The sequence below is a fragment of the Pongo abelii genome, chromosome 16 (assembly GCF_028885655.2).
Source record: "Pongo abelii isolate AG06213 chromosome 16, NHGRI_mPonAbe1-v2.0_pri, whole genome shotgun sequence".
NCBI lineage: Eukaryota > Metazoa > Chordata > Mammalia > Primates > Hominidae > Pongo > Pongo abelii.
This window is the reverse complement of record NC_072001.2, coordinates 88,164,741-88,188,576: the sequence shown is the minus strand read 5'-3', so window position 1 is coordinate 88,188,576 and position 23,836 is coordinate 88,164,741. Positions and strand designations below refer to the sequence as shown.

Here is a 23,836-nt window from a genome sequence, read left to right as displayed (position 1 = left end):
CCCAAGCTATCAGCCCCAAACCCTGCTCCGGGGACCGCGGTCAGGTTCGTCTCTGGGCGGACTACATCTCCCAGAATGCCTTGGGCCCAGCCTCCCTCCTGCCTCCCGGCTGGGTGCCGTCTCCACCAATAGAAAGGCACAATTTCCAGGGCCGTCCTCGACAGCCAATGAGCGCGGCGGTGGGCGGGCCTCTCCCGTCCATTGTTCTCGGTGCCCCACGGGCTTGAGCCGGGGTGAATCTGGAGGGGCCGGTCCGAGCCCAGGGGCTCTTTTTCACGCGAAGCAGCCGCTAGAGCAGTACCTGGTCTCCCGAGAGGTGAGCAGGAGAGGCAGGCCTGGAGCCGCGCGGACCCCGGGCAGTAGCCCGAGGTGAGGGAATAGCGGGCCTGGAGCCAGCTGCCGGCAGCTCTGCTGGGGGAGGGGCGTCGGGGTCGCGCTCCGTGTCCTGCGGGCCCTGCAGCCCCGATTTACGCGCCGGCTCCGCTCCGCCGACCGTCCCGGACCCGTCTCCCTGGCGGAGAGCTCCTTGCGTCTCCTACCGAGAAGCGCAGGCTTTGGACGGGAAGGGGCATTCGACGACATCCCGCGCAGCGTACCGTTTTACTAATGGGGAAACTAAGGTTCAGAGGGGGCGTGTCGTGCCCCAAGTCAGACCGCAAATTAGCTGACCGGGCACACTTTTTCCAGGCTCCCAAGTAGGAAGAGTTCTCTTATACCATATGCCAGTGTTTCTTCTAGTCATTTGAGTAAATACACGTTGAGAGCTTCGGTTTTCCCACTAGGTTTTATTTTCTTTTTGTCCTTTTTTTTTTTTTTTTTTTTTTTTTTAGGTTTTGTCAGCTTTTCTCCCCTTTTCATTGAGGGAGGGTTGTTAGTTGAGTTTTTATGATGTAGTAATGATTTTTTTTTTATTTTTTTTATTTTTGTAGAGACTGGGTCTCACTCTGTTGCCCAGGTTGGTCATGAACTCCCGGCCTCAAGCCATCTTCCCTTCTCGGCCTCCCAAAGTGCTGGAATTACAGGCGTGAGCTACAGCGCTTGGGCTAAAAATAATTTTGTATTGCTTTTATAATATTTTAAGTCGTTTGCAGTTCCACTGCTTTCAATATTTTGTAGGTGCCGTCCCGTTCTTTTTTCCTGTGAGTCCTTTTTTTTTTGAGACGGAGTTTTGCTTTTGTTGCCCAGGCTGGAGTGCAATGGCCTGATCTCCGCTCACCGCATCCTCTGCCTCCCAGGTTCAAGCGATTCTCCTGCCTCAGCCTCCGGAGTAGCTGGGATTACAGGCATGCGCCACCACGCCCGGCTAATTTTGTGTTTTTAGTAGAGACGAGGTTTCTCCATGTCGGTCAGGTTGGTCACGAACTCCCGACCTTAGGTGATCCGCCCGCCTCAACCTCCCAAAGTGCTAGGACTACAGGTCTGAGCCACAGCGCCCGGCTGTGAGTTCATTTTTAAGGGGAATTGAGGACTTACTGTGTCTATGGTTTTTCTGCCCTGCTGATTTTGTGTTTATCCATTATTTTCATATCAGAAGGATTATCTTGAATCATTAATGATTAATCTTTGTCAGTATAATTTTTAAAATATTAAAAACATACAGCGTAATGCGCAGATCTTAAATTTCATATGTTTGCTGTTGTGCCGCCATTGCCAAATGAAGATATTGAAAATTTCCATCATCCCAGAAGGCTCCTTTGAGCCCCTTTCCTGTCATTACCACCCAAAGGTAGCCATTATTATAGCACAGTTTCTTTTCTTTTTTTTCCTCTTTTTTTTTTTTTGAGATGGAGTCTGGCCCTTTCGCCCAGGCTGGAGTGCAGTGGCACGATCTCGGCTCACTGCAACCTCCTCCTCCCAGGTTCAGGCAATTCGCCTGCCTCAGCCTCCTGAGTAGCTGGGATTACAGGCGCCCACCACCATGCCTGGCTAATTTTTGTATTTTTGGTACAGACGGGGGTTTCACCATATTGGCCAGGCTGGTCTCGAACTCCTGACCTCAAGTGATCCGCCTGCCGAGGCCTCCCAATGTGCTGGGATTACAGGCAACTGCGCCAAGCCTATAGCACAGTTTGTAATACACGCTACTATATGGGTGTGTCTTAGTTTATCAGCCATTCCCTGCTGCTGGATTTTTAAGGACTCAATTTTTTGGTTATTTTTTTAAGATAAAGTACTGAGGGGCCGAGGCTGGATTGGAGAGTATAGGCATGTTTTAAACTTCATACTTAAAGTATGGTAATAATGCAGTTGAGATACTGCCTTTCTTCCAATGAAGCTCAGAGTGCTTTGACATCTGATCTATTGCTAATCCTTAAGATGTCCCCATAAAAACAGAAACATGAGTGTTATTATCTTTATTTATTAGGTGGTCACCGAGTTTGGTGACTAAGTTGTATGTTAGGTCAAGGTCACACAGTGCAAGTCTAAACTGACTTATGAGAGTCCTCAGTATTTCAGTCATGAGTTTTTCCCGGGGACTTTGCATTTCTGATGTTTTGGAACAATGCTGTATTTTTTGGGATACTTTTTTTTTTTTTTTTTTTGAGACAGAGTCTCACTGTTGCCTGGGCTGGAGGGCAGTGGCGAGATCTCTGCTCACTGCAACCTCCGCCTCCTGGGTTCAAGAGATTCTCCTGCCTCAGCCTCCCAAGTAGCAGGGACTACAGGCCCCCGCCACCACGCCCGGCTAATTTTTGTATTTTTAATAGAAATGGGGTTTCACCATACCTCAGGTGATCCGCCCACCTCGGCCTCCCAAAGTGCTGGGATTACAGGCGTGAGACACTGCGCCCAGCCTTCTCTTACCACAGAGAGATGTTTTCAGGAATAAGCCATTTTTTCTTTAAAAGGAACAGGAAACGTCTGTTGGTTTGCATATGTAAGGACCACTTGGTGGTCTGACCTGGGCTTTTGTGAGTTAGATTGCTTTAGGACAGTCTACCTATAGATTATGGTTCTCTTTTTCATTTCTCAGCGGGACTACTTGTTGATATTTGACAAGGGAAGTGTCTTACCTGAGAGCCTGGCTGGAGAAGACTTGAGTCCAAGGCTTGAAGCCTAAGTCATTGCCCCAGGACTGTGGATGATGGCTGCAGAGATCCCGAGAGTGACCACTCCGCTGAGCCCCTTGGTCCAGGTGCCTCAAGAGGAAGATAGACAGAAGGAGGAGGTCACCACCATGATCCTGGAGGATGACTCCTGGGTGCAAGAAGCTGTGCTGCAGGAGGATGGCCCTGAGTCTGAGCCCTTTCCCCAGAGTGCTGGCAAGGGCAGCCCCCAGGAGGAGGTGACCAGGGGACCACAGGGTGCACTCGGCCGCCTCCGAGAGCTCTGCCGGCGCTGGCTGAGGCCAGAGGTACACACCAAGGAGCAGATGTTAACCATGCTGCCAAAGGAAATTCAGGCTTGGCTGCAAGAGCATCGGCCTGAAAGCAGTGAGGAGGCAGCGGCCCTGGTGGAAGACTTGACCCAGACCCTTCAGGACAGTGGTGAGACGCAGAACCTCATAGGGAGAGGGCGGGAGCACCCTTCCAAGGTAGAGGAGTGTGGTGTTTCGGACGGGGAGAAGGTGGTGTCCAAGGCAAAGTGGGGGGCCAGCGCCATCCCTCTGCTCTGTCTGCAGGCAGTCAGTGTGTTCATCAGCCTTTTAGTGTCCTCACTGTGTGCAATGTCAGCTCCAGAACTGCTTGGAGGGTCTTAGAGCTACATTTGAATTGTAAGCACAGTTTTTACTTCTGTGTTTATTTGGGGTGGTTGGGAAGGTGATGGAAGTTAAACAGGAGGAGATGGAGACCCCTGGCACCTTCACTTGGTTGTGCAAGAAACATCCAAATAGTTCTTGCAATTAGAGAAAACAATCTGATATTTTCAACATGATTTTTTTTTCTTTTTTCTTTTTTTTTTTTTTTTGAAACAGAGTCTCGCTCTGTCACCCAGGCTGGGGTGCAGTGGCACAATTTTGGCTCACTGCAACCTCCATCTTCTGGGTTCAAGCAGTTCTCCTGCCTCAGCCTCTTGAGTAGCTGGAATTACAGGTGAGCGCCACCGCGCCTGGCTAATTTTTGTATTTTTAGTAGAGACGGGGCTTCACCATGTTAGCCAGACTGGTCTCAAACTCCTAACCTCGTGATCCGCCCACCTCAGCCTCCAAAAGTGCTGGGATTACAGGCATGAACCACCACGCCTGGCCCCAAAGTGGTTATTTTTATGAAACCAAGAGAAATGACAAGTAAATCAGCTAATAATTAGGGACTTTCTGTGGTATAAAGTAATCCTGGGCTCTTAAAATCGTAATTTCAAACTTGAGCTCTTTGCAGTAGTTACTCTATTTTTTTTCCGGTGTTACTAATAAGTATTGGGATCTTGGCTTGCCGTTTAACTGCTGTGTCTCCCTCCTGGTTTTCCGTTGTAAAGTGGACTCACTTGACCAAATATTTACTTCAGATGTACCTGTGCCTTGAGGGCTGTCTCAGGGCTCGAAGGATATGGCTGCCTTTGTGCTGATGAAAACTACGGAAGTTCAGAGAAGGGAGCGTGGAGGTGACACCTAAGCAGGAGGTTGTAGAAGGGAGTAGGGTGTGGCAGCTGAGAGGAGCTGTGCTGAGCAGAGGCTTGGAAGGGCAGAGCCACGGTAGTTTATACCTTTGGGTGACAGGAGAGCTGGCTGATTGGAGTGGCAAATGTGTTTTTAGGAAGTGGTAGGAGGTAGAGTTTGGGGGAAGGGTGGGTGAGGGCTTGGACTGAATGTCTTTGGCCTCAGCGGGTTCTTGAACTAGGGCCCCAAGGGGCATGGGAGGAAGCGGAGTTTGGCAACAGGATGTAGGTTTGATTAGGGTAGTGAGAGGCTAGGGGCAGGAGAGTAGCTAGGAAGCTCCCTTGTCTTCGGGTGTGCAGTGATGGGGGTCAGCCCCAGATGGGGCACGTGTGAGAAAGAACTGATAGTCACCATGGCTAGCACTTTCCAAGCTCTTTCTGCAAGCCAGGAAATATGCTTAGCATCTAATATGGAAAACTCATGTAATCTTCACCACCCTGGAAGATAAGCAGGATTATCATCACCAGAGATCCCTTAAGATCATGTGCCTTTGTACCAGGCAGAACCAAGGTTTGAACTTATGTGTCTGAGGACATGGCCCATGTTTTTAAGCGTTGTCACATGTATGATTCTAAGAGACACTTCCTAATGGGTGTTGGAAGTTGGGGATGCAGATGGAATTAAAACAGTGACTACAGAGCATCTGGCCTGGAGGATTCAGAGGACTGGGAAGAGAAGAGAAGGAAACTGAAGGGGGTTTGGGGCAGAGACTTATCACAAACTCCAGGTACTGGGAGAATGAGTAGAGCTGTCCTCTGGAGAAAGGGACTGACGCCGAAGGTCTGCAGTGACCCAGCCCTGCCCTGGGCACCTTCATGCCTGTCTCACTAAGAATCCTGTGAGTGGGTGGCATTGTCATTTCACAGATAGGAAATATAAGTGCAGGAAGCTTACATGGCTGTTGAGTGGTGGAGCCAGGATTCAAACCCAGACCTGTCTCTTTCTGCATAGAGATCTCAGTTTTGCTTGAAGCAAAGTGCTTGATTTTCTTTGGCCCTGAAAAAATAACTGCATTTTATTCCTCCTATTAAAATAAGCAAACCTGACTCCCTATTTTACAGCTGTCTTTGCTTCCCTTCTGGTGGAGGTGACCAGTTTGTAATGAACTTCTGGATCTCCAGTCAGATACTGTGGAGGAGAGAGTGATGGAGGGCTGAGGAGAGGCCTCAGGTTGTTATTTGGTTGGGGAGGCACAGAGCAGAGGTTCAGGTCTCAGCAGGTGTCAGAGGTGATTACAGCCCTTCCTATCCAGCTTGCAGCAGGGGGCTTTGTGCCTTTCATCTTTAACTGGGCACCTGAGATGGGAACCAGTGGGGACCATTCCAGACACATGGGTTTGTCTGTCCCCTGACTTCTGCCTCTGATATTGTCTTTGTTGGTCTTTGTTTACCAAACGCCCTGACCTTCCTCATGATTGCTCACAAGAGTCCCTGCATTTGTCTTCATCCCTTCTCAAACATTTACTCGACATAAGGCCGCGTGACCTCTATTCTGTTTGTCCAGCTTATGACCTTTGGACACATTCACCCAGCACAGGACATTTCCAGGCCTGGTTAGTCAGTGGCAGTTTAATGTTTTTCTAACAGGAACCTCTGGGCACTCACAATTCAAGTACCTTCTAATTCTAATGAAGATCGGACCTATATTAATAGATTAAGTAGCAGAGCTTACGTCTCTCTGTGACTGTTTCCTCAGGACATTTTACTCTCCATACCCAGCCCTAATCCAGGTGCATGGAGTTTCTCACCTGAATTCTTGGAGCAGCTGCCAAACTGAACCTGTCTTCAGCTTCTGCCCCTTCATTGCAGCTCTTCCACTTCTACCAGAGTGATGGGGCACTCCTGCTTAAAAACCTTCATAAGCTTTCCAGTATCTACCAAATCAAGCATGACCTCCGTGTTCTGCTTGGAATCTGTGGCTCTGGGACCAAGCCCAGACCTCCCCTGCAGTCTCTTCCCACCCCTGACCCCCCCCCATGCTCTATACCCACTCCATGCAGACCAGATCTTGCTCTTTCTTGAACACAGCCTGTGCTTTTGTTTTTGTTTTGTTTTTTGAGACAGGGTCTTGCTCCATCCCCCAGGCTGGAGTGCAGTGGTGCCATCTGGGCTCACTGCAACCTCCGCCTCCTGGGTTCAAGTGATTCTCCTGCCTCAGCCTCCCAAGTAGCTGGGATTACAGGTGCGTGCTACCATGCCCGGCTAATTTTTGTATTTTTAGTAGAGACAGGGTTTCACCACGTTGGTCAGACTGGTCTCGAACTCCTAACCTCAGGTGATCCACCCACCTTGGCCTCCCAAAGTGCTGGGATTACAGGCGTGAGCCACCACGCCTGGTCCTTGCTCCTGGATATTTGGCTTGGAATAGCCTTGTCCCATCTCTGTGATAAAATCCCAGTTGTTCTTTGAGTGCCCACTCGTGGAGACCCTCTTCATAAAGCTGCTCTTAAACCCTGTCCCTTTTCCGCATCCCCAGTTCCACACACCTGGGAGCACCTTTAATCACCTCTGCTAGAAGTCATCTCCCCCAGAACATTTGGATTCTCTCTCTTGGCTTTTTATCATAGTCCACCTTCTTTTCTGTTTATATGAATACTTGTCTTATTTCTTCTAGGAACCTGTAAAATCCTAGAAGACAAGGAACCTTTCTTTTTTCCTTTCTCTTTCATTCCCCCTCTTCCCTCTCTTCCACTCTACTCCCTCTTCCTTTCCCTCTCTCTTCAGTATCATGAACCTCTGAGCCCCACCCTAGAACTCCTGAATCAGACACTTTGAGGGTGGCTGGGTGCGATGGCTCACGCCTGTAATCTCAGCACTTTGTGAGGCCGAGGCGGGTGGATCACTCGAGGCCAGGAGTTCGAGACCAGCCTGGCTAACATAGTGAAACCCCATCTCTACTAAAAATACAAAAAAAAATCAGCCAGGCATGGTGGCATGTGCCTGTAATCCCAGCTACTTGGGAGGCTGAGGCAGGAGAATCGCTTGAACCTGGGAGGCGGAGGTTGTAGTGAGCTGAGATTGCGCCATTGCACTCCAGCCTGGGTGACAGCAAGACTCTGTCTCAAAAAAAAAAAAAAAAAAAAAAGAAGAAGAAACTGTGAGGGTGATGCCCAGCATTCTTCTAAGTGATCCTGATTCAAACTCCAGTTTGATAACCTCTGCCCTAGACCTCTGTAGACCTCTGGTTCTCAAACTCAGCCGCACATTAGAATTACCTGGGGGCCTGGAGCCTACTCCAGGGATTCTAATTTTCTGATTTAATTGGTTTGGGGCATGGCCTGGGCAAGGGAGTTTTGAAAGTGCCCAGGTGGTTCTATTATGCAGCAAAGTGTAAAGACCACTGCCGTAGAGCTTTGTTCTTCAGGGGGTGGTCAGTGGGCCAGCAGCGTCGGCTCACCTGGGAGTTTGTTAGACATAGGACTGTCAATCTCACTCAGCCCCATTGAAGCAAATTTGCATTTGACAAGATCTCCAGATGATTCCTATGCTCTTTGAAGTTTAAAAAGCACTACCCAGGAGAGGAATAGAGGTTATCAACTTCAAGCCTACTCTTGTCCAACAGTTGAGTGAGAGAGTCACAGCTGACCTCTGCAGCCATCCTTAGCATCATCTGGCTTTCAGCCATCAGAGGCAACAGGTGATTTGTTTTGAGCTTGCTGCCCCAGCAAAATGCTCCCTTAATGACCACAAATGAACACATACATTCATTTGTCTCAGCCAGAAAGGGAGTGGAGAGTGTTAGAGCTTATGTCTTTTTAAAGCTACAATTCTTAGCTTCAAAACAAAATTACTTTAATATATATACACATATATATATCTATGATATATATCATATGAGATATATATATGAGAGAGAGAGACAAAGTCTCACTCTGTCAACCCAGGCTGGAGTGCACTGGTGTGATCATAGCTCACTGTAACCTCGAACTCTTGGCCTCAAGTGATCCTCCTGTTTCAGCCACCCAAAGCACTGCGATAACAGGAATGAGCCACTGTGCCCAGCCCAAAAATTACTTTTAATTTACTCAAATATTTGAAAAGTATACCAGACAGAATTCTTAGGGAGCAGTAATGTTATACCTATGAAATGTTTAGCATTCATTTATTTCACCTGATAACAGTCCATTGGTGTTTTTATCAGCAGTTAGTCTTTCAAGCAGCCAGAGTTGAGGGGGAACAATGCTCCCAGTCCCACTGGGCTTGCCAGGGCAGCGCTCTAATGCGGAGAGCCCCAGTGAGAATGGAGCTGGGCATACCCTATATCGGAACCACTTCTCTATTTTAGACCAGTGGCTGAGACACAGGGGTAGGTCACAATCAGGCAGGAAGGGGCTGGGGAAGAATTTTGAGCCAAACACACACCAAAGCATCAAAGATTGTGACCAGTTTATTTCATTGTTACAGCAAAGTCAGGTCTATCCCCTATTGACATGAGTCTTCCCCATGTTCATTCTGGTATGCTCTATGGTGCAGGAGAGAAAGAGGAGGCCTGTGGCCAGGCGAGGACACGCAGGGCCCTGTGAATGGCCATGGGAATTTGTGCTATGCACGTGAGGCCAGAGCACACGTGGCAAATACGAGAAGTACAAGGACCATGGGCTTGGATTGAGCTACAGTGGCAGCTTTTGTCCACTGACAGATAAGGGGAGAGGTCCTGTGGCCCTTCAGAAACTGTTCCAGTGAATGATTTTTGGACAGTGGTCAAATCATTTTGAAAAAACTAAAATTGGATACCTACTTTGCAGCTTACAAAGAAATAGATCCCTGCTTTACAAGTTACACAAAAATAGTTCCCAGATGGATTATAGATCTGTAATAGACAGGATATGAAATGACATGTGAGAGAATATTTTTGTAATCTTAGCATGCGGAAAGGACTTTCATGTTTGTTTGACAGGAACCTCTAGGCACTCACAATTCAAGTATGAAGTGTGAATAAGCAATACAGAAGTCATCAAAGCTAGATTGGACTCAAAACAGAAGTCTTTCTTTTTTTTTTTTTGAGATGGAGTCTCACCCTGTCGCCCAGGCTGGAGTGCAGTGGCGCCATCTTGGCACTGCAACCTCCGCCTCCCAGGTTCAAGTGATTTTCCTGCCTCAGCCTCCCGAGTAGCCGGGACTACAGGCACCCACCACCACTCCTGACTAATTTTTGTATTTTTAGAAGAGATGGGGTTTCACCATGTTGGTCAGGCTGGTCTCGATCTCCTGAACTCAGGCAGTCCACCTGCCTCTGCCTCCCAAAGTGCAGGGATTACAGGCGTGAGCCACTGCACCCAGCCAAAACAGAAGTGTTTCATATAAAAAATGATACTGTGAATCAAGTTAAAAGACAGCATACATACTAGGAGGAAATATTTGCATCCAAGTCTGTAATGTAGCAGATCATGAGTCAAAATCCTTGATCTACAAGATCCTCTGCAAATTCATAAGAAAAGTCAACCAAGTAGAATAAAAGGTAAAAGATATAAACAATTTAGAAATGAAGAACTAAAAATTATGAAAATATGTTCTGGCCAGGCGTGGTGGCTCACGCTTGTTTTCCCAGCACTTTGGGAGGCCAAGGTGGGCGGATCACGAGGTCAGGAGTTCAAGACCAGCCTGGCCAACATGGTGAAACCCCGTCTCTACGAAAAATACAAAAAAAATTAGCCAGGCATGTGGTGGTGTGCACCTGTAATCCCAGCTACTGGGGAAGCTAAGTTAGGAGAATTGCTTGAACCCAGGAGACAGAGATCACGCCACTGCACTCCAGCCTGGGTGACAGAGCAAGACTCCATCTCAAAAAAAAAATTTTTTTTTCTTTTTAATTAGCCAGGCATGGTGGCACACACCTATAGTCTCAACTACTTGGGGGCTGAGGTGGGAGGATCACTTGAGCCTGGGAGGTCAAGACTTAAGTGAGCCGAGATCCCACCACTGCACTCCAGCCTGGGAGACAGTGATATACTGTCTCAAAAAACAACAACAGACCAGTCGTGGTGGCTCACACTGTCATCCCAGCACTTTGGGAGGCTTAGGCCGGTGGATCACCTGAGGTCAGGAGTTTGAGACCAACCTGGCCAACATGGTGAAACCCCATCTCTACTAAAAATACAAAAATTAGCTGGGAGTGATGGTGGGCGCCTGTAATCCCAGCTACTCAGGAGGCTGAGGCAGGAGAATCGCTTGAACCTGGGAGGCAGAGGTTGCCAAGATCGCGCCACTGCAGTCCAGCCTAGGCGACAGAGCGAGACTCTCAAAAAATGCAAAACAAAACAGAAAACAAGAACAACAAAAAAGTGGATGTCTGGGCCATCCAGCCTCTTACTCATAAGCCTGCTTCCTCAGAAGCCGCCTCCCTACATCTGCTCATATCCACAGAATATGGATCTCTTGGCATCCTGGAGTAGCCAAAGCCATTTCTATCAGTAAAATTTTTTTTTTTTTTAATTCCCAGCTGCCACCATCTCCTCTCATCTCCATTCACAACATGGTAAGAATATTATTTTTGTATCTGACCAAAACCAGTTTCTGAGTTTTCATTTTCTTAATTGGCCACCAATAAATAAAGGAGGGACTCACCTGCCCTTGAACGTGCTCTGCTGTGTGCTCTGGATCTCATAGGGGCCAGCCTTTCTCAGGGAGCCGGGAGGGGGCCAGGGATCCCTTATTCTTCCCAGCTCAGTGACTTTTTCCCATTTTGGAGGCCCTTGTCAGGCAGATCACCTGAAGGGCCACTCTTTTCTGTCCTGTAGAATGACTCCTGTGTCTCTCTGTTCTCAGAGGGCAACTTGTGAAGAACTGCCAACCCTCCTTTGGTCTTCGCTGGATGGCAGCGGTCTTTGTAAAGATAGGACTGGTCTTTGAGCAGTACAGTGAAGGGGTTATTGGGCCTGGATTCTACTTAGAGGGACCTCTGTAGTGAGGTTTATGATATTTATGTTATACAGCAGTGTAGAAATGACCTTCTAAGGGCTAGGAGCGGTGGCTCATGCCTGTAATCCCAGCACTTTGGAAGGCCGAGGCAGGTGGATCACGACGTCAGGAGATCGAGACCATCCTGGCTAACGCGGTGAAACCCCGTCTCTACTAAAAATACAAAAAAATTAGCTGGACGTGGTGGCCGGCGCCTGTAGTCCCAGCTACTCAGGAGGCTGAGGCAGGAGAATGGTGTGAACCCAGTAGGCGGAGCTTGCAGTGAGCCGAGATCATGCCACTGTACTCCGGCCTGGATGACAGAGTGAGACTGCATCTCAAAAGGAAAAAAAAAAAAAGGAAATGACATTCTAACCAAAATTGGGGTTGGGAGGAATAAGGTGGTTTTATAGGACATGTTCGTTGATTGTCTTGTTTGTAATACCCGGGAGTTCAAAGACTTGACATTTAAAAGAAGATAGCCCCATAAATTAAGTATCACACTTAAAGGCTGCCAGATTTTAAAGAAATTCTTTCATATGTTCATCTAATAGTTTGATGCTGCTATTTGGTTTTTTGTTTTTTGTTTTAACATTTAAATCTTAGATCCATTTGGGATTTGTCCGTTTCTGGGTCCAGCTTGAATTTTTCCATTTGAATTGAATTTTTCCAGTTTTCCCTAACTAGTTCTTCCAGCATCATTTATTGTATGTTGTGTCTCTTCTCCATGGATTTAAGAGGCCAACCATATTGTATGCTAAATTTTCATAGTCATTATACAGATTCTCTTTTCTGTTCTCCTGGCCTGTCTATTCATGTTCCACTTGTATTAAATTCTGAACTTACATATCTATTGAATCTATTTCTGGAGTTTTTATTTTGTTTATTTGGTCTGATTATTAATGTTTTAATTATTGAGATTTCATGATGTTTTTGTTTTTGTTTTTGAGACAGAGTCTCGCTCTGTTGCCCAGGCTGGAATGCAGTGGCATGATCTCGGTACACTACAACCTCTGCCTCCCGGGTTCAAGCAATTCTCCTGCCTCAGCCTCCCAAGTAGGTGGGATTACAGGCGCCCACCACCACACCCAGTTAATTTTTGTATGGGGTTTCACCATGTTGGCCAGGGTAGTCTAGAACTCCTGACCTCAGGTGATTCACTTGCCTCGGCCTCCCAAAGTTTTGGGATTACAGGCGTGAGCCACTGCACCCGGCCGAGATTTCATAATGTTTTAACATTTGACAGAGATAGTCCCTCTCCCTCCAATTTTAGTCAATAATCTTTCTTTTCTTTTTTTTTTTTTTTTTTTTTTTTTTTTTTTCTTTTTTGAGATAGAGTCTCGCTCTGTCACCCAGGCTGGAGTGCAGTGGCATGATCTCTGCTCACTGCTGCAACCTGCACCTCCTGGGTTCAACGATTCAACGATTCTCCTGCCTTAGCCTCCCAAGTAGCTGGGATTACAGGCATGTACCACCATGCCCAGCTCATTTTTGTATTTTTAGTAGAGATGGGGTTTCACCATGTTGGCCAGGCTGGTCTCGAACTCCTGACCTTGTGATCCACCCACCTCCGCCTCCCAAAGTGCTGAGATTACGGGTGTGAGCCACTGCTCCTGGCCGCTTTTTTTTTTTTTTCCAGAGACAGAGTCTCACTCTGTCACCCAGACTGGAGTGCAGTAGCGTGATCATAGCTTACTATAACCTCAAACTCCTGGCCTCAAGCAGTCCTCCCACCTCAGGTTCCTGCGTAGCTGGGACTACAGGCAAGTGCCAACACACCCAGCTAATTTTGTTATTTTTTGTAGAGATGAGGTCTTGCTGTGTTGCTCAGGTTGGTCTTGAACTCCTGGCCTCACGCAATCCTTTCACCTCAGCCACCCAAAGTGCTGGGATTGCAGGCAATAATCTTATCTTTCTTAATGTTTATTTTTACAAACCTCTACTTCAGCTGCATGCTTTACCAGTTTTAAATGTGAATTCTTTGAACTCTCAGGTTATTACAGATGAGGCAATCAACGAACATATCCTATAAACCACCTTATTTCTCTCAACCCCAGTTTCGGTTAGAACGTCATTTCTACACTGCCGTATAACATTTACAAGCTCTGTAATCACCCTAATTGCCATGGTAGTTTTCGTCTTCATTCTAAAGTTAAATTTATTAGATGTTCACCCCCCTAGCAGTCCATTAATTTGTGTATGTTCAAAGCTGTTTGCCTATAGGTTTATACTTGAAGGACGGTTTTGTCGAATATAGAGAGATCTTTTTTTTTTCCTGAGATAGAGTCACCCAGGCTGGAGTGCAGTGGCGCGATCTCAGCTCACTACGACCTCCGCCTCCTGGGTTCAAGCAATTCTCCTGCCTCAGCCTCCCGAGTAGCTGGGATTAGAGGCACGTGCCACCACACCCAGCCTGAATATAGAAAAATCTGAAACCAGTTGATTTTCTTTCCCCTTGTAAGTGATTTGATCCTTTTGTTGTTGTCCACTGGTCTCACTGTTAGCCACCCTGGGTTAGTTTTTGTTGGCCCATGGTACAGCTTTCACAGGTTCTTATATCCTTATAGGTTGTATCTTTAAGTATTAGTTCTTTTTTTTTTTTTTTTTTTTTTTTTTGAGATGGAGTCTCGCTCTGTCGCCCGGGCTGGAATGCAGTGGTACGATCTCAGCTCACTGTAACCTCTGCCTCCCGGGTTCAAGTGATTCTCCTGCCTCAGCCTCCTGGGTAGCTGGGACTATAGGCATCTGTTACCACACCCAGCCAATTTTTGTATTTTTTTAGTAGAGACGGGCTTTCACCATATTGGCCAGGCTGGTTGCGAACTGCCGACCTTGTGATCCGCCTGCCTCAGCCTCCCAAAGTCCTGGGATTACAGGCGTGAGCCACCGCACCTGGCCTTTAAGTACTAGTTATATTGCTTTTGTTTTTTGAGAACTCAAGTTATGTTTACTGATTCTCCTTTTGCCTAACTTCTGTTGCTATCTTTTTGTCTAAGATGGGGTCTCACTCTGTCACCCGGGCTGGAGTCCAGTGGCTGCAGCCTCTGCCTCCTGGCCTCAAGCAATCGTCCTGCCTTAGCCTCTTAAGTAGCTGGGTCTACAAGTGTGTACAGCCACACCTGGCTAATTTTTGTATTTTTTGTAGAGATGGGGTGTTGCCATGTTTCCCAAGCTGTCCCAAACTGCTGGGCTCAAGCGATCCACCTGTCTTGGCCTCCCAAAGTGCTGGGATTACAGACCTGAGCCAACGCGCCTGGCCCTCTGTCATTCTTTTTAATCCTTTTAACCTATTCCTTTGTTTCCATTTCCTGTCACTGCTTTCTTATTTTGGTCCTCTTTTTCCCATTCTGTGCTTTCCAAGATGCCTATTCCCATTGTGCTCCTTTTCCTGTTGTCTTCATTTCTCTGGCTGATTTTCCCTCCTTTCCTGAGTTCTTCTAGTGTACATTTAATCTCTTCCTGTTGTCTCACCATCCCTTCTTCAAGCTCTACTCTGTGGTATTCCTTTATAAAGGCAGTTGCCTCATTTAATTATTTTTATGGATGGAAATGATCACTTTTCTCAGTAATAGTAATTCCTTGGGCCAGGCGCAGTGGCTCAAGCCTGTAATCCCAACACTTTGGGAGGCCGAGGCAGTTGGATCACTTGAGGTCAGGAGTTCGAGACCAGCCTGGCCAACATGGCAAAACCCCTTCTCTATTAAAAATACAAAAACAAGGATCCAGGGGTGGTGGTGTGCACCTGTAATTCCAGCTACTCAGGAGGCTGAGGCAGGAGAATCGCTTGAACCCGGGAGGCAGAGGTTGCAGTGAGCCAAGATTGTGCCACTGCACTCCAGCCTGGGTGACAGAGTGAGACTTCATCTCAAAAAAATAAATAAAAAATACCTTGCTTTAATGTGCATGGGTCAAAGGCTCTTTCCTTCTCTGCTTTCCAGAAACAGCTACCTGCATACATGGCTGCCCTGTGTGATTCCGGTTGCAGCCTCACCTCCTTTGCCTCTCTGAACCAAAGAAGCCAGTCCTGCTTACCCCAGTTCCCAAACACAGGAAGTGATATTCTGCCTGAGCTTTCTGAGTTCTGTTCCCTCCCACCCCAGGGCTTTCCATGCTTATTCATTGCACTTTCTTCCTCATTGCTTCTACCCAGTCTGCTGTTTTGGGAAGCCCTGACATGTATTTTGGTGTCTACATATTTTATCTTCTGATCTCACTGAAAATAAAATTGGATTTTACTTGTTTTCCTTGTTGCTTCCGAGCTCATTCGAGAGCTAACCAGTTCTGATTTTAAAACAGCAAAAGCAGCCTTATTAGCTAATGTTACCTATTCAATTACTAAAATCACCCAAAAAAATGTTTTTGGGCATGTTAGTTTGCTAAAAATAAATCAGGGCCTTGGCCGCAGGTTCTTTTAGAAGAGAGATGATAGCAAGGCTCTATGCTCAAAACTTGCCAAAAAACTGTCTTCCGGCCAGACATGGTGGCTCACACCTATAATCCCAGCACTCTGGGAGGCTGAGGCAGGCAAATCACCTGAGGTTGGGAGTTTGAGACCTGCCTGACCAACATGGAGAAACCCTGTCTCTACTAAAAATACAAAATTAGCCGGGCGTGGTGGCATATGCCTGTAATCCTAGTTACTTGGGAGGCTGAAGCAGGAGAATCGCTTGAACCCGGGAAACAGAGGTTGCAGTGAGCCAGGATCGTGCCACTGCACTCCAGCCTGGGCAACAAGAGCAGAACTCTGTCTAAAAAAAAAACAGTCTTCCATGGCCAGGCACAGTGGCTCACGCCTGTAATCCCAGCACTTTGGGAGGCCAAGGTGGGCGGCTCACTTGAGGTCAGGAGTTTGAGACCAGCCTGGCCAACGTGGTGAAACCCTATCTCTACTTAAAATACAAAAATTATCCAGGCGTGTTGGCGTGCGCCTGTAGTCCCAGCTACTCGGGAGGCTGAGGCAGGAGAATTGCTTGAACCTGGGAGGCGGAGCTTGCCCTGAGCCAGGATCGTGCCACTGCACTCCAGCCTGCGTGACAGAGTGAGACTCAAAAAAAAAAAAAAAAAACACTAAAAAACTGTCTTGCAGGAAGTTGAGGAAGCACAGAATTCCTGGTTCTGCCAAGTCAGAGTATACCTTGTGCCCCTTGTGCCTGTATCTGTCCCCTAGTGATATGAGGGGTGGGGCTGGAGGGCAATTCTATGAACCCACAGATTACCAGCAGCATGTGTGTCAGTGTAAGCATGGAGTGTAATTATATGCCTGTTTTCAACTTTAAAGGTGATCTTATGGCCAGGCGTGGTGGCTCATGCCTGTTATCCCAGCACTTTGGGAGGCCAAGGCAGGAGGATCACTCAAGCCCAGGAGTTTGAGACTAGCCTGGGCAACACAGCAAAACCCCATCTCTACAAAAATACAAAAAAATTAGCTGGGTGTGGTGGCATACACCTGTGTAATCCCAGCTACCTGCAAGGCTAAGGTCGGGGGGTCACCTGAGCCCAGGAAGTCGAGGCTACAGTGAGCTGCAATCTTGCTACTGTACTACCGTCTCGGTGACAGACTGAGACCTTGTCTCAAAAAAATAAGAAATAAAAATAAATGTGATCTTAAATTGACTGAAGGCAAGAGTGGAGCCCAGGTCCTGCCTGAGAGGGGCATGTCCAATTTTATCATGTTCGTATGTGAGAGTTTACATTAACTTACAGAAAATTAATTGAGCATCTAACCTTAAATAAAGTTTATTAGCTTTAATAATAGAAATGTCACTAGGAGTTCTAGCGTGATGGCTCACGCCTGTAATCCCAGCACTTTAGGGGGCCCAGGCGGGCGGATCACCTGAGGTCAGGAGTTTGAGACCAGCCTGGCCAACATAGTGAAACCCCATCTGTAGTAAAAATACAAAAATTAGCTGGGCGTGGTGGTGTGCGCCTGTAGTCCCAGCTACTCTGGAGGCTGAGGCAGGAGAATCTCTTGAACTCAGGAGGCTGAGGTTGCAGTGAGTCGAGATCTCGCCACTGCAGTCCAGGCTGGGTGACCAAGTGAGACTCTGTCTCAAAAAATAGAAAAAAGTGCAGCTTTTTTTAGGATTGAGGTCAAGAGGGAAATTTCCTCCTCAGGCTCATCAAGAGGACATTGTATGGTATAAACAATGTCATCAACAACTTCCTGGCAGCATTAATGTTCCCAACAGCCATTAATTTTTTTTTTTTTTTTCGAGACAGAGTCTTGGCTCTGTTGCCCAGGCCAGAGTGCAGTGGCGTGATCTCGGCTTACCAAAATGTCCACCTCCCGGGTTCTAGTGATTCTCCTGCCTCAGCCTCCCAAGTAGCTGGGATTACAGGTGCCTACCACCATGCCCGGCTAATTTTTTTCTATTTTTAGTAGAGACAGGGTTTCACCATGTTGGTCAGGCTGGTCTCAAACTCCTGACCTCAGATAATCTACCCACCTTGGCCTCCCAAAGTGCTGGGATTACAGGCGTGAGCCACCATGCCTGCTGTCAGCCATTAATTTCTAATGACACTTCTTAGAGTGTCAGCCAGGGCTATGAAGCCAACACACTGTTCAGTAAACACAGTTCTGCCGGGGGTCAGAACAGTGTGATCCAGGCTCAGCTCTCTGCTGCTTTGGCCTCATCCTCGGGTAGATTTTACAGTCCCTCATCTAAGGAAGGGGCTATGTTCTTCTAGCAGTCCTCCCTAATGATTTCTTTTACTCAAATATTTGGGCAGTGGAAGGTTTAACAAGTTCCTGGAAGACATTTTATATTACCAATTAAAGATCTATTCGTGGTCGGGCGTGGTGGCTCACGCCTTTAATCCCAGCACTTTGGGAGGCCGAGGCAGGCGGATCAAAAGGTCAGGAGATCGAAACCATCCTGACTAACATGGTGAAACCCCATCTCTACTAAAAATACAAAAAATTAGCCGGGTGTGGTGGCGGGTGCCTGTAATCCCAGCTACTCGGGAGGCTGAGGCAAGAGAATGGCGTGAACCCGGGAGGCGGAGCTTGCAGTGAGCCGAGATCACGCCATTGCACTCCAGCCTGGGCCACAGAGCTAGACTCCATCTCAACAAAAAAAAATCTATTCATAAGCTCCCACTGCAGACAAATTTGAGGGCTCTTTTAACAATCCGGTTAACTTGCTTCTAGTCATTGGTATACATGCCTAGGGTCCTTATTGCATGGGCTCTGTCATCTTTCCTATGTCTTAAATACAAAGTAATGCAGTCATAAACACCAGATACATTGTTAATACAAGAAATTATTATATAAGCTCCTTTTGAAAGGAGACTGAGCTTTAGAGAAATGTCTATGATACCAATAAAAAAACTCATTCATGCACTCATTACATTGAATTAAGCACCAGGCATTATGGTGAGTGTGGGGGTAATTGGGTAGGTACTCTGTTTATGTCCTTTAAAATTCCCACCTGACCTCATTTTCAGATGAAGACACAGGTAGTGGGGACATGGAACCCAAATCTTTAAGGCTTTGAAATTCTGGGTGATTGCCACAAAGATTATGAGGCCTGACAACCAGTCAGAATGAAATAAGCCTGGGTTGTTTTTTTTTCCTTCAACTTTTAAGTTCAGGGGTACATGTGCAGGATGTGCAGGTTTGCTACAAAGGTAAATGCATGTCATGGTGGTTTACTGCCCAGTTCATCCCACCACCTAGATATTAAGCCCAGCATCCATTAGCTATTCTTCCTGATGCTCTCCCTCCCCCTCCCCCACAGGCCCCAGGGTGTGTTATTCCCCTCCATGTGCTCATGTGTTCTCTTCATTCAGCTCCTGCTTATTGAACATATGTGTGCATGTATCTTTATAATAGAATTATTTATATTCCTTTGGGTATATTTAACCTGATTATTAAAGGCTTTGAGGATTTCCTTGCCTCTTTATGTTCACTGGAAGTTTAATTTTTATAAATTTCCCCCTTAGTTTCCTTTTGTCATCATGACAGGAAGTTGAGTAGACATTGTATGTTTTTCTTCATTGTTTCAGATTTTGAGATACAGAGTGAAAATGGGGAGAACTGTAATCAAGACATGTTTGAGAATGAATCACGTGAGATATTCTCGGAAATGCCTGAAGGTGAAAGTGCTCAGCACTCCGATGGGGAAAGTGACTTTGAGAGAGATGCTGGCATCCAGAGGCCCCAGGGACACACCCCAGGCAAGGACCACGGGGAGGTGCTCTCTCAGGACAGGGAAGTTGGCCAGCTCATAGGCCTGCAGGGCACCTACCTAGGGGAGAAGCCCTACGAATGTCCCCAGTGTGGGAAGACCTTCAGCCGGAAATCCCACCTCATCACACACGAGAGGACCCACACAGGAGAGAAATACTACAAATGTGATGAATGTGGAAAAAGCTTTAGTGATGGTTCAAATTTTAGTAGACACCAAACCACTCACACCGGGGAGAAGCCCTACAAATGCAGAGACTGTGGGAAGAGCTTTAGCCGGAGTGCCAACCTCATAACCCACCAGAGGATCCACACCGGGGAGAAGCCCTTCCAGTGTGCCGAGTGTGGCAAGAGCTTCAGCAGGAGTCCCAACCTCATTGCACATCAGCGCACCCACACGGGAGAGAAACCCTACTCGTGCCCTGAGTGTGGAAAAAGCTTTGGCAACCGATCCAGCCTTAACACGCATCAGGGGATCCACACTGGAGAAAAGCCCTATGAATGTAAAGAATGCGGCGAAAGCTTTAGTTACAACTCCAACCTAATCAGACACCAGAGAATCCACACAGGAGAGAAACCCTACAAATGTACCGACTGTGGGCAGAGGTTCAGCCAGAGTTCAGCCCTCATTACCCACCGGAGAACCCACACAGGAGAGAAACCCTACCAGTGCAGTGAGTGTGGGAAAAACTTCAGCCGCAGCTCCAACCTGGCCACACACCGGAGAACCCACATGGTGGAGAAGCCCTATAAGTGTGGGGTGTGTGGAAAGAGCTTCAGCCAGAGCTCCAGTCTGATTGCACACCAGGGCATGCACACAGGGGAGAAACCCTACGAGTGCCTGACGTGTGGGGAGAGCTTCAGCTGGAGCTCCAACCTCCTCAAGCACCAGAGGATCCACACGGGAGAGAAGCCCTACAAATGCAGCGAGTGTGGGAAATGCTTCAGCCAGCGCTCCCAGCTCGTAGTGCACCAGCGGACCCACACGGGCGAGAAGCCCTACAAATGCCTCATGTGCGGCAAGAGCTTCAGCCGGGGCTCCATTCTGGTCATGCACCAGAGAGCCCATTTGGGAGACAAGCCCTACAGGTGCCCTGAGTGTGGGAAAGGCTTTAGCTGGAACTCAGTCCTCATTATACATCAGCGAATCCACACTGGGGAGAAGCCCTACAAATGCCCTGAGTGTGGCAAAGGCTTCAGCAACAGCTCTAACTTTATCACACATCAGAGAACTCACATGAAAGAGAAACTTTATTGAAGTGGCAAAGAGTGAAAGTGAGGGACTGGCCTGGAGTGGGAGTTGCCACACTGCCCCAACAGTGATTCCCTTTCAAAGAGCTGTGCTTCCTAAACATTCTGGGGGGTTTTGCCAGAACCTTCCCCTTGCTCATCCTCATTTCCAGGACACTGTCATTTTAGTGGTCTGAGTCAAGTCCCGTGTACGTTCAAGAACAGAGCATAGGAGTGGAAGGTCTGGAAAGTTGGGTCTTTTTCCCTTACATTGGGTGACTTGATTGGCCCTGTCTCTCGTGATTCCTCTGTGCCTCAGTTTCCTCTTTGGTAAAATGGGGGGAAATGTTTCTCCATGTGGAATGGAAGACAGCATGGCCCACAATGTGGGCCGAGTCCTCAGAGAAATACTGGAAATCATTGGTGTGGTTCTGGTTGTTTTGTTGTTTTGCTGCCACGTTATTGGGCTAAGGTGCCTTCACCCCAAGCTGTTAGTGTTCCAGGGCTCCCTGCCCATGCTACAATCTGCTCTTCTGGCTTTGGTGTCTTGGGCTTTGATTTCAGGTCAAGATGGACGGGCTTCACCAGTTCTGAGTCACCCATGTGAAGGTAAAGCCCCTTTCTATTTCCAGAAATTGTCAGGAGTACAGAAACTTGAGAAAGTACAACCTGGATCCAGTATCCCAGTGTCCTTTCCATTGGTAAGAGTTGGACAGGGCCTTCAGGAAAGGGGTAAACTGAGGACATTTCAGTGCTTGCTTTTGTCTCTGCCTACTGTCCTGTGGTAGGTCAGCTACCAGGGGAACACATTTGTTCTCATGGGGTTTTGTCTTGGAGAGTGTAGTGAAGTCCGAGAGCCCCAGCTGCCAACCCATGGTGGATGGTAACTTCTGTCTCATCAAGAGTAAAACAGTCCTGCACGCAGCAGGGTGGGTTTGTGCCTTTGGCCCAATGGATACATAGCCCCATAATTTCTGAATTATTCTATGCACTTGTTTCCCTCTTCTTTTATTTTTTATTTGATATATGCCGACCTAGAATCCTGTCGGGTAGCTTTTGTCTACTAAGAACATTATTATTATTATTATTATTATTATTTTTTGAAATGGAGTCTCTCTCTGTCGCCCAGGCTGGAGTGCAGTGGTGCGATCTCGGCTCACTGCAAGCTCCGCCTCCCGGGTTCACGCTATTCTCCTGCCTCAGCCTCCTGAGTAGCTGGGACTACAGGTGCCCGCCACCATGCCTGGCTATTTTTTTTTTTTTTTTTTTTTTTTTTAGTAGAGACGGTTTCACCATGTTAGCCAGGATGGTTTCGATCTCCTGTCCTCGTGATCCGCCCACCTTGGCCTCCCAAAGTGCTGGGATTACAGGCGTGAGCCAGCGCACCCAGCCAAGAACATTATTTTTAAAGAAGTGCCAACTTTGAGGACATATCTGTTCCCTGGAGATATTTGGGCTTGAATCAGGAGTTTGTCCTACAGGTGTCACCCTTGATCTCGGGATGCTACCAAGGCTTTGTTATCGGGATCCTCGCACCTGGAGAGTGAAGATGGGCATGACGGCAGGTGAAGGGGTTTGCTGTGAAGGAAGAGGAGATAAGGCATTTCCAGGAAATGGGAAACTGCCTTCTCCTACACATGGGGCCTGTGCTCAGAATGGGCTTAGTTCTTACAGGATGGATGCTCAGTATTCCTTAATAAAGTAGAGTTCCATTCTTTTCCTGAGTCTGTCTTTTACTGTGTTAAAAACCTGAACTAGGCTGGGCGTGGTGGCTCACACCTGTAATCCCAACACTTTGGGAGGCTGAGGCGGGTGGATCACAGGGTCAGGAGATCGAGACCATCCTGGCTAACATGGTGAAACCCCGTCTACTAAAAATACAAAAAATTAGCCGGGCGTGGTGGCGGGCACCTGTAGTCCCAGCTACTTGGGAGGCTCAGGCAGGAGAATGGCATGAACCCAGGAGGCGGAGCTTGCAGTGAGCTGAGATCGCACCACTGCACTCCAGCCTAGGTGACAGAGCAAGACTCCATCTCAAAAAAAAAAAAAAAAAAAAGTCTACAATAAATGGTAAAAAGAGCTGGCACAGTGGCACACACCTGCAATCCCAACACTTTGGGAGGCCGAGGTGGGTGGATTGCCTGAGCTCAGGAGTTCGAGACCTCCCTGGGCAACATGGCAAAACCTCGTCTCTACAAAAAATACAAAAAGTAGCTGGGCATGGTGGCAGACGCCTGTAGTTCCAGCTACTCTGGAGGCTGAGGCAGGAGAATCGCTTGAACCCAGGAGGCAGAGGTTGCAGTGAGCCGAGGTCGCCCCACTGCACTCCAACCTGGGTGACAGAGCAAGACTCTCTTCAAAAGGAAAAGAAAAATAAAAAAAAAATTAAATAAAGCAAAAGATAACCAAAAACACAATCGCTTCACCCTCAGCGTGGCCCTCCAGTCCACCTCTGCAAGTCTTTTACCTGACTTTCATCACTTCCCTTTCCCAGTCCCCACAATGGCTGTGTACCCTTTGGCCATTCTGGGAATGTCAGCTCCCAGGCTCAGCTCACATGTGAGAACCTTGAACCCTTCAGGTGTGAACTCCCTCTGTTTCCCACCTCCAGGCTAACAATCTCTCTGCGCACCCTCAGCCTCTCACCCCTACCCTGAGCCTGGAGCTATGCTTTCAGCTTCATAGTAACCTCCACCCAGAGCTTCCCCTCCACTTCTCCAGGATCAGGACCTTGCCTCATCAGCTCTTTCCTGTCTTGATTTTAAGTCTCTCTCTTGGCTTCTTCCTGCCACCTACTCACCCATTGAAGTTGTTCCTGGAATCTCAAACTCAGCATGTCCCCTGACTGCCTCTTCTTGCCTTTCCTCTTTGTGAGTAGCACCATCACCTTTCCTGCCTCACCCAATCCCAAAACCTGGGATCATCCAA

The 23,836-nt window shown here is 47.7% G+C and overlaps 1 protein-coding gene across 4 annotated transcripts; it reads left to right on the top strand.

Annotated features, from left to right (window-relative positions):
- The first annotated feature begins 204 nt into the window (after positions 1 to 204).
- Positions 205 to 22,626, top strand: ZSCAN2 (zinc finger and SCAN domain containing 2). 4 transcript variants are annotated; one of them, NM_001131831.1, is given in 4 exon segments: positions 265 to 316; positions 2,975 to 3,488; positions 3,623 to 3,715; positions 19,498 to 22,623. In NM_001131831.1, coding segments are annotated over 3 exon segments (1,938 nt in total). In that variant the 5' UTR covers positions 265 to 316; positions 2,975 to 3,082; the 3' UTR covers positions 20,937 to 22,623.
- Positions 22,627 to 23,836: the final 1,210 nt, after the last annotated feature.